The sequence below is a fragment of the Phodopus roborovskii genome, unplaced genomic scaffold (genome assembly GCF_943737965.1).
Source record: "Phodopus roborovskii unplaced genomic scaffold, PHOROB, whole genome shotgun sequence".
In the NCBI taxonomy this organism is placed as follows: Eukaryota; Metazoa; Chordata; class Mammalia; order Rodentia; family Cricetidae; genus Phodopus; species Phodopus roborovskii.
Genome location: NW_026126540.1, coordinates 22,457,906 through 22,474,072, shown reverse-complemented (window position 1 = coordinate 22,474,072; position 16,167 = coordinate 22,457,906). Strand labels below are relative to the sequence as shown.

Here is a 16,167-nt window from a genome sequence, read left to right as displayed (position 1 = left end):
GCAAGCACTGACTGCTCTTCCAGAGGATCCGGGTTCGATTCCCAGCACCTACATGGCAGCTCACAGCTGTCTGACACCCTCACACAGACATACATGCAGGCAAAACACCAATGTACATAAAATAAGAAAAGATAAATTATTTAAAAATATTTTTAATTCCCTCTGCTTCTAAGTACAGACATAAAAGTGCTTTCCACCGTGCTAAAAACATCACTGTCCACTCTATATATGCAACCCTCTGGGAAGAGTGTTGATGCTTTTAACCCAGAAACACTTTGAGTACCAAGCTTCTACTGTGACTCAAAGGCATGAGTCTCTTGCCTTTTCTGTAATGTGGATTTCACTACATGTTACCAGCAGTGGTAATGCTAACATATCTGAAACTTTCATCTCTTTATGCAAACTTAAACAGTTCTTGTACAGTTCAGGAACATTACTTGAATCCACCTCCACCTCTGCCTATTCTTGAGATTAGGAACTTTCTCCCCAGGTCTTAGGCCTCCCCTCCCCCAACAACTAACTTGTGGGCTTGAAAGTTTCAAATGTACATCCTGAACAAAAATTTTTCCTTAACCTTCTCTCCCGAGTCTATCTGTACCACCAGATTTCAAATAAACTACTGATGCACAAGGACCTGACCAGAATCTGCATCCAAGGCAGTTCCTAAGCATCTTGTCCCAGGCAGTCCAGGCTCACTTAATGCTACAACTAAGGCTGTACCTCCCTAACTCCAGAAGATACCGTACAACCTAGACAGCATGCCAACATTCTTGGGTCCCCAACAACAATGCCCCAATTTAAGCAGGAAGTAGTCGTAGATAAGTACATCACACTTTATCAATCATTAGTAACTTTTCAGAAAAAGGCATGTTTCTGGCTCCTGCCACATCAGAGCAGGCACTCATGGCTTGCTCAACAATGCCCAAGTGACAAGTCACATGTTATAGACAAACAATGAACACACGTGACATCTAAACACCACAGTGGGGTGTTTCTGTGGCTGGCCTTGTGAAGCGTGACACACCTCTCCAGCACCACTCGCATGGAAAGGATGCCCTTGGGGCCAGCTTTGATTTTTCTCCCTTCCCAAACAGACACAGCTTTGTCTACAGCTGTACTGCCCCATAACAGGGAGACCGCCTTATTTGTTTGCTGTTAACTAACTCACATCCAGGACTCCTCACCCTAAACAAGAGGCTGAGGGAAGATGAAAAATAATTTATAAAACAAAACAAAACGAAACAAAAAAAAATATCAAGCCTCTTCAGAAACACATTATCCCTTCCCGCTACATCTCAGCCAACATACCTCAGGGTTTGAGGGGTGTTGAAGTTAGGTCGAGACTCTGATACACGCTCCTCTTCCTCTGGGCCATCTTCTTCCATATTGGAGAATCCCATTTCATCTTGGAACTGTGGGCAAAAGAACAGGAGGCTTTTTTGTTTGTTTGTTTGTTTGTTTGTTTTTTGAGAAAATGGTCCTTACATGAGCCACTCTAGGGATACTAAGTATTAATAAACTATAGAACTTAGGAACTTTAATAATGTTGGGATACAAAAGAGACCCTTTGGGGGAGTTGGTTCAGGGGTTAAGAACACTTGTTCTTACTTAGGACCCAGATTCAAGTCCCAGTACTGACATGGTAGCACAAACCACCTGTAACTCCAGTCCAGGGAATCCAATGCCCTCTTCTGACCTTCACAGGCACCAGGCATGAGGTATACAGACAGACATACAGGGAAAACACTCATTCACATAGGAAATAATATTTCCACTGTTCTCAAAATGCAGAGTTGTGGAGCCCAATCACAAAGGGTTCACCTACAAACACTCCTGCACCTAAGCCTCAGGGAACACTGTGGAAGAGAGACAGGAGAGACTGAGAGAGCCAGAGGAACAAGGACAGCACAGGCATGCTAGCATGAGCAGGTGAAAGGCCAAGAGGCCTCAACCTTACACAAAGAACTACAGATTGCTAAGGAGTGCTGGGACTGGGAGAAATAGTCTTCTCCAGAGAAGAGCACAGCCACTGGCTATCCAATACCAGATGGTCAACCCTAAAAACATACACAACTAATATTACAGACACTGAACAGGTTGTACTTAGGTATTTACGAACATATATATATATGTACACATATATATATGTTTGTGTGTGTATATACACACACATAAAAACTATTAGGACATGAAAACAGAGGACATGAATTTGCAGGAGAACAAAGAGGGTTCTGCAGGAAGGTTTAAAGAGAGGAACAGGAAGGGTGATATGAAGTAATTTTATTATAATCTCAAGAAATTAAAAATAATTAAAATAAACCACTTCTGTAAAAACCAGAGCTATAATGGAGCTAATCTCACTTCAGGAGACTCAAGGCCCCATATTAGCAATGGCTAATATACTCAAAAAGAACTCTTTCAAATGGTAGACTTGTAACATGAACTGAGAGAGAAGAGATAACCCAAAACACCATTCTCTCCCACAGAAATATCTTGGTTTGTGGTATATGTGTGTATATGGGTATTAATGGGAATGGAGAGATCAGAGTGTGAGGCAGGCTATCTTCCTCAATCACTGCCTCCTTTCTTTCCTTTTCTGACACAAACCACACTGTTTATTGCAGAAGTATGGTCAATAGTTAAATAGCCCAGGTAAGGAGGTGCTGGGCCACTCAGCCCAGAGCTAGGTGGGGGAGATGGGAGGAACTGAGGGCTTTCATCTGGCAGGGCCTCAAAGATGTGAAAGGTTCTGGAAGCCAGGCTGTAGCTGAGGCCCTGGCTCCACATTCAGGGCCTTTACTATGCCATTGCCTATCACCATGGAGAACTTCTACAGCCATGATTCCCAACAAGGGACATCAAAGGATCATCCAGTAACAAATCTGTCTGCTTCCCAAAGGCCCCAGTGTGGTCAGCCAAGAGCCAAACCTTGCCCTGTGGGCTCGACCCCACTCTTCCATCACAAAGACATCTCTGGCACTCAGACATGATACCACATACACCCCTTTGGAGCCCCACCTTGCTCCACAAACACAGGCAGGTGGGTCTTAGAACATGTACGGGTAAACGTACCAGGAACTTCAAACCACACACCCTTCTTGTCCTTTACCTTTTTCCTGGTCGCCCCTTCAAACAACTTCTCCTTGATTGGGGCCAAGGCCATCACAAGCACTGCTGAAGCTGTGGGCGGAGCCACGTGGCACCCTGCTGCTTAGTAGCCTGCTCTGCCTGCCAGGGACCAGTCTCATGGATCATTGAGCTGGCTCTGCAGCCCAGGATGGGTCCTTCCACCTTCACAGCACCCAGCTACCCACCCTACCACCCAGCCACTCCTAAATCGCTTTTTAAATCTGCTGTCATGAGATCCAGGGACCAGCTTCTCTGTGCACACCAGAGCTGGGAAGACAGAGAGACAGAGACAGAGAGACAGAGAGTAAAGGGGGTATCCATGAAGGCCAGATGCAGATGGGGTGTCTGATGCTCTGAAGCTAGAATCACAGGTAGCTGTAAACCACTGCACACTGGATCCTCTGCAAAAACAGCAGTCCTCTTAAACGCTGAGCCATCTCTCCAGTTTCCTCACACACCCAAATACCTTTAAACAGACACATTTACCTGCTACTCCCCTTTGGGAGTACCCACTCCACTCTCTATGAGGGCAAACTTTGCTGAGCTAAACAAACTTCCCCTTCATCGCAAACATAACCTAAAATCAAGAGACCATTTTGTGAAAACCATGTCTCTATGGTCACTGTCCAAATGAGAGTCTGCAACCATAGGCCCCTAGAAATAGCCATGGATAATAAAGGCTTAACTACATGTGGATAATCAAGAGTCAGAATTCCCTGGCCATTGTACTCTCGGTGGCTCTGACACAGCCAGACCATTCTGCTGGAGTGAAAATCCCTAACAGCAGAGGATAGAGCTTACTAAAGAATTTCACCAAGCTACTCACTCAAAAAGCATTACTCACAGTTTCAAATAGCTCCTCCATCAGCCCGTTCACTTCTTTTTCTGAGAAAAGGCAAAGAAGGATGTTAGTAGAACTTAGTTTCATTCTGCAGTAAGGAAGACATCTAGGGAGAGAATGTATGCTATTTCTCCCAAGGCATCTGAACAAATGCTCATATCCATTCTTCAAGCAGTAACTCAGACAGTTATGAAACACCGACTATGCTTCAATTCCTATTCAAGATGCTTAGGATTCACAAAACGATAAAAGACAGAAGTTTATTTTCATCAAGTTTAAATTCTAATGGAAAGATATACAGAAAATGTCCAGTGATCTTATAATAAAAGCAATTTTCAGGAAGGTGATGTAACATAGCTGTTGAAAGTCAATACCACACCAGCTACTTAAGTCAGCAGCAAACTATGGCTAAACAATGAGATTCTGCTTCAAAAGCAAAACAAGAAGATGAACAGACATGGACTTGGAGAGCTAGGTGATTAAACAGTAAAATAAATGTTGCCCTTTTTAAGTGTGTAAAGGTAACAGCCACCAAGTTTAAGGATCTGAGTTTGATCCCTGGGACCAACAAGATAGATAGAGCTAGTCTCTCCAGCTAGTGGATCTCTTCTGTTTGCATTAGGCCTTTTCTGTTCCGTCCCTTTTCACTACAAATCTCTTAATCCTACCTCAGTAGCTAAAATATCTCATCTTCTGAATCCTTTCTTAAGACTTTCAAAGAAGGATAACCTCTTTCAACAGTGTGGCATTCCTAAACAACCTACACAGCACCTATCACTTATTAGACCCATTGTCTGCCAGGCAGAGGCCAGGTCCACATTCATTTTGGCAGTGGTGGTACACTTCTTTAATCCCAGCAGTTGGGAGACAGAAAGCAGATCTCTGAGTTTAAGGACAGCCTGGTCTACAAAGTAAGTTCCAGGACAGCCAGGGATCTTACCCAGAGAAACCATGTCTTGGGGGAAAAAAAAGAAAGAACTAACTATAATACAACCTTTGCTAAATAGTAAATGCCAAATAGGATTATAAGTTATACAAGTAAATAGCAGCTATATATTTAAATAATTGTGAAAATAAACAAATGAAACTCAATTGTCTAAATCTGAATTAACCATCAGCTTCCAAAACATCTACAGAGTAAACAAAGACATAGGGAAAAGACAACTGTGAACAAACTAACTTACTAGTGATTCTTACTGCCCGGTCAGTGCGGAAATCCTCTGTGTCTGGTTCATCAAGATCTTCCAGGAAGTTATATTCTGGATCATCATCATCATCTGCTTCATCTAGGGGGAAATATTTTAGATAGTAGATAGTTTTTCAATCTCTACCTCTTTTATTCCCCCCAGGCAAGGTAGGTAGGTAGGTAGGTAGGTAGGTAGGTAGGTAGGTAGGTAGGTGTGTGTGTGTGTGTGTGTGTGTGTGTGTGTGTGTGTGTGTGTGTTTCTCTCTCTCTTCCTTTGGCTTTTTGAGACAGAGTCTCACTGTGTATCTCTAGTTGACCTAGGACTCACTAAGTAAACCAGCCTGCCCTCAAACCCACAGATCTGCCTGCTTCTGTTTCCTAAATTAGAAGATTATGGGATTGCACCATGGTATTACCATGCCCAGACCTCAACTTTGAACCTTTGAAATTAAAAAATCTTCCAATGAGAATAGATATTCACTTTTATTGTACTGAACTTATTTGTGTACACGTGTGTGCCGAAGCCTTGGCATGTGTGGTAGTTTGAATGAGAGTGGCACTCATGGGCTCATAGTTTTCAATGTTTGCTTCCCGGCTGATGCAACTGTTTTGGACAATGATTAGGAGCTGTGGCCTCACTGGAGCCAGTATGTCACTGGGGTTCAACTTTAAGGTTTCAAAAGCTCACCCCAGGCCCACTCTCTCTACCTCCAATTTTCAGATAAGATATAATTTCTCAGCTACTAATCCTGTGCAATGACTGCCTGATGACTACCGTTCTCTACTATGATGCTCATGGATTCCCCATCTACAACTGTAAACAAGATCCCAATTGAGCACTTTTTTTCATAAGTTGCCTTTGTTAAGATGTCTCTTCAGAGCAATAGAACAGTTATTAAGACAGCTTTCATGTGGGGCTCAGAGAACATCTTATAGAAGATGATTCTCTTCTACCACCATGTGAGTCCTAGGACACAACTGGGGTTATTGCGCTGGGCAGCAATCATCTTTACACAGAACCATCTCATCTCATTGATCTTGGCTTTATTCTTTCTGTTCTTTGAGGCAGGGTCATATTAATTTACCCAAGCCAGCCTAGAAGTCATTATGTAGCCCTGGTCAGCCTCAAGGTTAGGATCCTCCTACATAGCCTTCCAAGTGTTAAGATTGCAGGCAGTGTTGACACATGCCTTTAATGCCATTACTTGAGAGGCAGAAGCAGATGAATGTCTTTGAGTTCGAGCCCAGCCTGGTCTACAGAGCTTAGGCTCCAAAGCTACACAGAAAAACTCTGTCTTCAAAACACAAAACAAAACAGAAAAACAGATTGCAGCCATGTTTCAGGAATGCCCACCTTCCCTGATTTTTAGGTAATATTTCTCCCTCCAATGTTGTGTATATATTACTTAACATGCTTACTTGTTGTCGTAACTATTTTCTCCTCTGAGCCAGGCTCCTCAACTTGAAACACTCTGACTAGTTTGTCTCATAACAACAACACTTTTTTCTTCTGCTTTTCAAATTTTATTATGTGTGAGGTGTCAATATAGCATGGCACACACATGTCAAGATCTGTGGATAATCTGCAGAAGATGGTTCTCTCCTTCTACCATGTGTGTTCTGGAGATGGAACACAGGTAGCCAGGACTGCAACAAGTACCTTTACCCAGAGTCATCTCAATGGCCCCAAACAGACATTCATGTAAAGGCTATTTGTACCTTGATATTGTAGTGGAAAAAGGAAGGAGACAAATTCCCAACAATTAGGAAAGGACTCTGTGTTAGGTCCCCAAGGCAGGCTCCCAAATTGCACTGCTGATTAGCAATATTTTAGGGTGATGGTCCAGGTCCCACCTGTGTTTGGTGTTGCTAGGAAACAGAATGCTAAAGCACTTCTCAGTAGCCCTTAATCAGCACTGAAGGTCTGACATGTCTGGAGCACCTCCTTCCTCTGTCTGACTGAGCCCAGGGCTGTTCTAGTGGCTGAGCTGTGCCCTCCTCCCTCATCATATGCTCCTCTAAACACAAGCTTTTGCACTGCCCTCTACTCTCCTCAGAGGAGGCCCGGCAGGTTTTATCCATGAAAACTGTTGTTTCTCTCCACAGAGTGGCTGTATTTGGTGGTTTCTTGCTGAGCCTACTGATCCCTGTAACTGTGACATCTGGGGCTGAGGATGCAGTTCAATGTTGTAACATTTTCTTAACAAGTACAAAGTTTTGGGGTTTGATTTCAACTACACATATACTCTTAAGACATCAATATAGATATTTATGATGTCATAGCACGACAAAAATATATACAGAAAAATGTGAATATATAAGCATTACTCCAATACTCAGTATATGCATGAGAAAGGTAGTATCTAAGTACAAAAGAGTGTGCTCATCACTTACATGCTACTATTGAGAACCTAAAGTGTGGTTGAAACCTAGAAGAAAAACAAAGATTACCATCAATCCTAGCAATCAAGAGGTAGAGGCCTGGTTTACAAAGTGAGTTCCAGGACAGCTAGGATTATCACACAGAGAAACCCTGTCTCAAAAAAAGAAAGAAAAGAAAAAGTCTATATATTTAATTATTTAATAATTTTTTTCATTTTTGCTTTTTGAGACAAATATTCTCTGTGTAGCTCTGGCTATCCTGGAACTCACTCTATAGATCAGTTTACCCTCAAACTCATAGTGATCCACCTGCCTCTGCCTCCCAAGTGCTAGGATTAAAGATGTGGGCCACCACCACCTGGTAGGCAACAACATACTCTTTACTATATTGTATCCATTAAAAACGAAAAGAGGGGGGCTGGAAAGATGGCTAAAAAACAAAAACAAACAAACAAACAAACAACAACAACAACAAAAACTAGTTTAAAAATAAAAAATAGGAGCTGCAGAAATGGCTCAGTGGTTAAGGGCACTAGCTTATCTTCCAAAGGACTAGTGTTCAATTCCTATTACCTGCATGGTAGATCACAACTGTCTAACTCCAAGGTCTTATACCCTCACACAGATGTACATGCAGGCAAAATACCAATGCATATAAAAATAAATAAATAAATAAATAAATAAATAAATAAAAATTAAAAAGCCTTAAAAATAAAAGAAAAATTGTCTTAAAAAATGTGGAGAAAATAAAAAAAGCAAGCTGGTGTTTTAGAGGTCCTGACTTTAATTCCCAGCAACCACACGGTAGTTCACTATTATCTGTAATGAAATCTGGTGCCCTATTCTAGCCTGCAGACAGAATATCATATACACATAATAAGTAAACATGCATACATATATAAACAAAAGAACAGAAAGATAGCCGAAAATGTTAAGTCATCCTTCTAACCCCAGCACATGGGAGGTAGAGACAGAGGCCAGCCTGGCCACATATGGAGTTCTAGGGGACCAGAGCTACACAGTGAAATCCTGTCTCAAAAAGACTGAAGGAAGAAAAATATACTGTATGGGCCATGTGCAATGGAAAAATATCTAGTGGAATATAGGTGTTGGTGTGTATAAGAAAACTGTTCTGCACAAGGAGGAGCTAATGGGCCCCCAGACTGATAGCTGGGAATCCAGGATGGGACTGACTCAGACCACTTGAAAATGGGTCTCAGCCAGAAGGACTGGGCAGTCTAAGGGACCTCAGACAGTGGAACCAGGATGTATCCCTGGTGCACAAAAGGACCTTGCGAACACATCCCCCATGGAGGGATACTCCCTCAACCTAGAGACAGGAGAGAAGTCCTAGTCCCTACTTCAAATGACCTGACAGATCTACATGACCACACCTGGATGGCATTGCCCTACATGAGGAATTGGGGTGGGGGGGATGGGAGGGGAGGTGGTCAGGGTGCATGTGAGAGGGCAGAGAGGGTAAAAGAGAGGGAGGGACGCAGGGAAGGAGGAAGGAAGAGGGAACTGGGGTCGACATGTAAAATAATAAATTAAATAAATAAAAAAAGAAATAGGAAAAAAAGAAAACTGTTCTGCGAAAAACTTTATTTATTTTGGTTTTTCAGGGTAGGGTTTCTCTGTGTAGCCCTGGCTGCCCTGGAACTCTATCTCTGTAGACCAGAACGGCCTCAAATTCAGATATATGTGTGCAGCTCCCTCCTGAGTGCTAGGAATTCTGAGTGATCTGCCTGCATCTGCCTCCCCAGTGTTGGGATATAAGGCAATCGATACTACCCCCTGCTTGTCTTGTGGTCTTCACTTATATGTTGTACATGAATAACCACATGCAATATGCACACACACATACATACATATAAAAAAATTTAAAAACCTTTAACAAACAATGGAAATCTGCTTTATAGCCTCCACTAATATTTTCATAATAACTGTACCCTTTTTGTTAAAAATATATGCACTTTTTTTTGTTTTGTTTTACAAGATGGGGTTTCAATATGTAGCGTTGGAGCCTGCCTGGAACTGGCTATATAGACCAGGCTGGCCTCAAACTCACAAAGATCCACCTGCCTCTGCTTGTAGATGGCTGGGATCATAGGCATGTACCACCACTGCACGGAATGCACACCTTTTGTTTGGACCCATTATATAACTCACATTGGTCTTGAACTCTTAGACTTAAATGCCAATTTCCTGGTATCCTACCTGTGAGGCATGGAGACCCAATTAGGCTACTTTTGCTCCCTTCTCTGACCTTCCTTCACTCAAGTTGCCCAAGCTCTGAAGCTGCTTGGCAGGGATTACCACTGCCTCCCAGACCTTCTTCTTCCCTTTCCAACACAGCAGATCCAGTCCACTCCCACCAAAGGACACCACACCACCAAAGCACTGCCAGTGGTCAGACTGTGGCCTTAATTGCCACGAGGTCCAAGACTAGTCCACACTGCCAGTTCAAATTTGATCATAGTGCCTAGACCAAGCAGCTAAAGGCACCATAATGTAGCCAACAGACAACCAGGATAGAAGCTGTGTCCAATTACCAGCCAAACAGGACATCAACATCTCAACCCTGCTATAAATTAGCTCCTCCTGAACACTGTTAACACCCTGCTGAAGGAAGGAGGGTGACTTGAACAAAAAAAGACAGAGAGACTGAAGAGATGGCTCAGTGGTTAAGAGCACTGACTGCAGAGGGCCTGCTTCCAGTACCCACATGGTGGCTCACAACCATTTCCTAGTCCAGTTCCAAGGGATATGACATGACACCATCTTTTGGACTCTGGGCAGTTGGGTCCTTGGGGCCCATGGCACGCAATACATATGGTGCACATATATACATGCATATATACATATATACATACAGGTATAACAATTATAGACATAAAATAAAATTTTAAAAATCTTAAAAAATGTTAAAAAGAGAAATGTGTAAAATAATCCTCATGTACACTTTAAAGATTAGTCACAATTGGTTTAATGAAACACTGACTGGCCAGTAGCCAGGCAGGAAGTATAAGCAGTGTGAACAAACTAAGGAGGATGGCAAGCAATTTGTGGAGTCTGAGGACAGACACCAGCCAGCCAGTCACAGAGCAAGCAGGACATGTAAAAAATGAAGTAACAAGCCATGAGCCACGTGGCAAAGCATACATAGAAATTAGAGTTAATTTCAGTGTAAAAAATTAGATAGTAACAAGTCTGAGCAGCTGAGCATTTCTAATTTATATTAAGCCTCTGAGTCAATTATTTGGGAAGCAACTGCCAGGTATTTGGAAACAGGTGGTCGGGATAGGAAGTCAGTTACATGTCACCCCATGTTGGGCACCAGATAAGGCGGAAACCTTCTGTTGGCCTCCCTGTGCACAAGGCACACATGGAATACATACATACACACACACATAAAACAAGGTTCATTTTGTTTTCTTTTCTTTTGTTTTCTGAGATGACTTCTCTATGTAGTTCTGGAGGTATTGGAACTTGCTTGGTACACCAGACTAGAGTGAAACTCAGAGAGATCTGCCTTCCTCTGCCTCCCAAGTGCAGAGATTAAACAAGTGCACCCACACTGCCCAGCTTTAAGATTCTGGCTTTTAAGAATAGGCAGGTCAGATGGAACAAAGAATTTGTGAGGGAAAAAAAAAGGTCATATGTTTTAAAAACAGAGTAACTTTTAAGAGTTATTATTATTTGATGTGTGAGTGTTTTGCCTGCATGTGAATGTGTGCACCAGGTGCCTGGTGCCCCAGGAGATTAAGAAAGTCAACGGCTCCTCTGGAACTAGCACTATGGATGGTTGTGATCACTTAATGTGGGTGCTGGGAATCTTAACTTAGATCCTCTCAAAAATCAGGCAGTACTTTTAACTGCTGAGCAATCTCTCCAGATCCATACATGGTAAAAATTTGATAAAGTCCCATATCTAACATCATTTATTTGCTAGGTATGAGAAAGTTCAGTTAGCAGAGCTTATCTGGAGACCATCCCTCTCTAATCACTGGTTTTCTTCATATATGTAGTAAGTGTCCTAATGGACACATACAAATGATGCAGCTTTAAAGAAAGAAATTATCATCTATCTACTTCCTGAAACCTACAGCTCATTTCCCTAATTAATCATGTCACATGCTCTTTCTTCTCCTAAACCAAACTTTTCTTCCACAATCTCATCCTTCTGTTTAAGACAAGTGCTGCTATGTTCTCCAGGATAGCCTCATGTCTTAGAGCACCTTCCTGCCTCAACTTCCCAAATAGCTGAAAGGACAAGTCGAAGCTAACATGCCTAGACAAGAACCCACTATTAAGGCTTCCAAACTGTAACAAAATTTCCCACTCTAAAGATAAAGTAGAACTGAGAAGTTGATAAACACAAACAAAATCACTCACCCTCGTTCTCCACGTCATCATTTAAGAGGCCCCCCAGCCACACCTTCCAGTCCTCATCATCAGCTGTATTTGGATCATACATATCCGGGGTGATATCTGGAGCCTGAAGCTCAGCTTCTAGTTGGCCCAGAGGAACATCTTTCAGGGGCATCTTAGACCGAGTTCGGAATGCAATGAGACTATCCTCCATGGGCTGGTCAAAGGAGAAAGAAAAAGCATCCAGTAGGTGAAAATAAGCTTCCAAATTCTCCAAACTCCAAACTCCACCCTCTGCAACACACCCTACTTAAAAACCTAGTTCTCTTCTCCAGACAGTGTAGTTTCCTGTCTTTCTAACTGGGTGTGGTGGCCCAAGCCCTTAATTACAGCGTTTGGGAGGCAGATGCAGGCAGATCTCTTGTGAATTCACACCCAGGCTGGTCTACATACAGAATTCCAAAACAGCCAGGCCTGTACAGTGAGACCCTGTTTCAATAAACAAAAACAAACAAAACTACAATGATGGGGATTTACTATCATCTGAATCTAGTTTTATATCTGCATAATTTTTTCTTTTTTAATAAATATTTAAGTTTACCTATAGAGTAGAGTGTCAACACAGTTCCCCACTACCACAAATTATGTACTCAAGTTTCCCAGCTTTGGGGAAATCTCAGGGGTCAGTACATCCGGTGTGCAATGGATAAGCCTTGCTTTAAGTTAACCACCTTTGTGATCATGACTTATCCCCTGCATGTTAAGTATGATAACATTTTGTAAAAGATTTATTTTTTAGGGGCAGGAGAGAAGGCACAGAGGTTAGGAGCACTGGCTGCTCTTCCATAGATCCTGAGTTGAATTCCTAGCAACAACATGGTGGCTCACAACCATCTAAGGTGGGATCTGATAACCACTTCTGGCATAAAGACATATGCAGACAGAGCACTCATACACTTAAAATGAATAAATAAATAATTTGTTAAAGATTTAGTGTGAGTGTGTGTTACCTGCACGAATGTATGTGCACCACATGTATGCAAAGCCCACAGAAGAGGGCGGTATATACCCCAGAACAGAAGTTACATGTGTGTAAACCACAATGTGGGTATTGGGAACCATACCTGGGTCCTCTACTTTGGGGGTGAGGTTTTCTGGGGGGATTATTTTTGTTTTTGAGACAGAGTCTTACCACATAGCCTTACTTGACCTGGAATTCATCATGAAGTCCCCCAGTTGTGGGACTAAAGCATGTATCAGCATGCCCAGCAAGGAAATTTATAGAGCATTTATGTATTGTGAACATTTGTTCATGTACTGATGAACATGTGACAGTCACAAAACTTATGGGAGTCATCTTCCACCCGGTAGATTCTGGGAAATGTAATCAATAATCAGGTTTGGCTGCCAAGTATTTTTACTTGCTGAACCCTTTTGTTAGCCCTCGGTTTAGAGACTTTTATTTTTACATGCATGGGTAATTTTACAGGTGTGACATTTACCATTTACAAGCATTGCCAACAAAGGCCAAAAGAAGGTGTGGGGAGTTTGAGGCAGTTGTGGCTGCAGGACTGCTGAGCATTGAACCTGAGGTTCCCAGTATTTGTTGTTGTCTTGTTTTTTTTCTCAAGACAGGGTATCCCTGTGTACTCTTGGCTGTCCTGGAACTCACTCTGTAGACCAGGATGGCCTGGAACTCAGAGGTCCTCCTGCCTCTGCCTCCTGAGTGCTAGGTTTAAAGCTGTGCACCACTACCCATCACCACCACCACTACTACCACCCCTGGAATCACTGTTTCTAATCACTGAACCATCTGTCCAACATCAGAATTCTAAGATTTTTTTTAAATTTATTATAGTGGAAAGTCACTTATCAAAAAGTACCTTCCAAATATTTTGAAATGTTTTAGGTTTCCTTCACATTACCTTTTTTTAAATTTTGGTTTTAGAGCTGAGACTAAAGGCATGTGCCACTATAGCCATCTTATCTTCCCAGTTTTACATACTGTCCCACAATTTATTCCTTTCTCAGAAAGTGCCATTCTCCATCAGGCATGCTGGTGCATACCCATAATTCCAGCATTCTAGGAAGCTAAGGCATGAGGACAGACTCATGTGTATGGCCAGCCAGGCCTACATATCAAGTTCCAGGCCTTCAAGGTCTCTAAAACACACACATACAAAAAAAAAAAAGACACCAGGCTGGGTGATGAACGCCTATAATCTCAACATTCAGGAGGCAGAGACAGGAGGATCTCTCAGATTGAGGCCAGGCTGGTCGACAGAGATAGTTCCACTATAGGCAACACTACATGGAGAGACACTGTCACCAAAAGACAAATTTAATTATAAGTATAACTAATATTAATCATCATCATTAAACTAATAACTAACAAAATAGCTATAATAATGAAAAATAGAAACAGAAACACTGCCTTTTTTACTTGAGAAAAACAGCACAAACTAAGCAAGAGAATCAAAGACAAAAGATACCACAACAAATACAGGAAAATTTAAATGTAATTGTTCTGTCAGCTCCATCACCATATCTGAGAATGAGAAATTAAATACCCATCACTCAGAACATCTCAGCAATTCAGAGTCATGGTGCTTACCTGGAAAGAACCCATGCAGACAGGACTAGAAGCCAGCTCCTCATCTACTGCATTTAACTTCTCCATGAAAGCGCTATCCCTGGTCTGCTTTGGCTTTGGAGGAGGTGGGGGCCCCATGGGCACTACCTCAGCACTGATGTGCCTAACAGCAGGTGTGGTGACTTTCTCAACCTGGTTAAAAAGGACACTGTGTTAGGAAGAAAGCAAGAGAGGGAAAGTTGGTCTTCGCATGCAGTCAATGTGGCCGTTTTCCTCTTTTCTAGATGGAGACAGGTAAATGGCCATTTCAACACACGGATCTAACTAGGTCTCATCCTACTTCAGCGAGACAAACAGAACACTACTTGGCTTTAAAGACAGTACTTAAAACATGGGTTGCACACATTTGACCCTTAACGGAACTCAGGAAACTTCTCTGACCATGACTTTAGCTCTTCATTCTCTCCAGTCCAAGAACTTTGAAAAGGTGACAACCCACCATTAACATTGGCAAATCCACCATTTATAAAAGAAGCCACTGCGCATATAAATGTCTAAAGTCTCCCTTGTCTGACGCTGGGTTACCTCTGACAACATGCCACTCTCCTCATCTGTCTCAGCCACTTCAGAAGACGCTCGCAGTCTGGATCTCTTCACTCCGCGTGGAGACGAAGCAGTGCTTTCAACATCACTTTCCAATAAGCTCTAAAACAAACCCAGTGCACGCTCACGTGTGTGCCCCAACCTCAGTCCGGAGCACGAAATGTCACAACAGAATAAGTCACAAAATAGCAGTCATTTGGGATTTGGGTTGCCAGGACAGCACAGCACTTGACTAGGTGTATGTGACCAAGCCTGACGACCTGACTTTCATTCCCAAGATCCTCATGGTGGAAGGTAAGGATCAAATCTTACCAGGGTGTCCTCTGATCTATACACGCAAACGGTGGCACACACACACAAACAACACACCCCACACACAGATGTATGCGTATATATACACACATCAATATATAGTTTACATAATAATTATGCCATAGAAAGAATATAATCATAACACACATTTTAGAAAGACAATGAATTTTCAATGACTTAATAGCCTAAGGAGGGAAAGATGGCAGGGATCATTTCTATAGCCTCATCTTCATTATAAACTATCAGAGGGATTAACAAAAAACAAAAACAAAAACAACAGAAGGAGAAAAAGAAGACCTCTTCTGAAAAAAGTGTTATTAACCAAACGTGAAGGCAAATAGCTTCATCCCCAGCATTCAGGTAGCAGAGGCAGGAGGATCTCTTTGAGTCTGAGGCTAGCCTGATCTACCCAGGGAATTCCAGGTCAAGCAGGGCCACACACTGAGATCTTTTCTCAAAAACTAAAACAAAATAGGAAAATAATGATACAGCTCAAAAACAAGACAAAGTATACCACAGTATGTAGACATGCATGTTTAAGTGAAAAAAACAGTAAATAACTACCAAGGCATCAAGGCGGGGAGGTTACACTCTGTTGGTGTCTAATACAGAGTCTAGAACATACTATGGATAAGCCTGAACTCCTGACCCTCCTAACTCCATTTCACAAGTGCTAAAATTATGCTGTATCTTTGTATTATATGTGTTCCACAACATAAGCCTAATTATTTAGGGAGTTTGAAGAGG

General features: G+C 42.2%; 1 protein-coding gene and 1 non-coding gene across 35 annotated transcripts in view; both read right to left on the bottom strand.

Annotated features, from left to right (window-relative positions):
- The window catches only part of LOC127232582 (GON-4-like protein), a 117,379-nt gene that overhangs the window by 27,311 nt on the left and 73,901 nt on the right, over nt 1–16,167 (bottom strand). For 21 of the 34 annotated variants that reach the window (XM_051198686.1, XM_051198688.1, XM_051198703.1 and 18 more), the window contains 6 exons: nt 15,091–15,210; nt 14,527–14,697; nt 11,937–12,129; nt 5,155–5,256; nt 3,974–4,014; nt 1,309–1,412 (listed from right to left, as the gene is read on the bottom strand). In XM_051198686.1, coding sequence (XP_051054643.1) covers nt 1,309–1,412; nt 3,974–4,014; nt 5,155–5,256; nt 11,937–12,129; nt 14,527–14,697; nt 15,091–15,210 — 731 coding nt within the window. The remainder of the gene's footprint in view (nt 1–1,308; nt 1,413–3,973; nt 4,015–5,154; nt 5,257–11,936; nt 12,130–14,526; nt 14,698–15,090; nt 15,211–16,167) is intronic. The other 13 variants (XM_051198712.1, XM_051198717.1, XM_051198714.1 and 10 more) reach the window with 2 other exon arrangements.
- On the bottom strand, nt 12,517–12,680 carry LOC127233135 (U1 spliceosomal RNA). Its single transcript, XR_007835442.1, has one exon. It is a non-coding gene; the product is annotated as a U1 spliceosomal RNA (small nuclear RNA).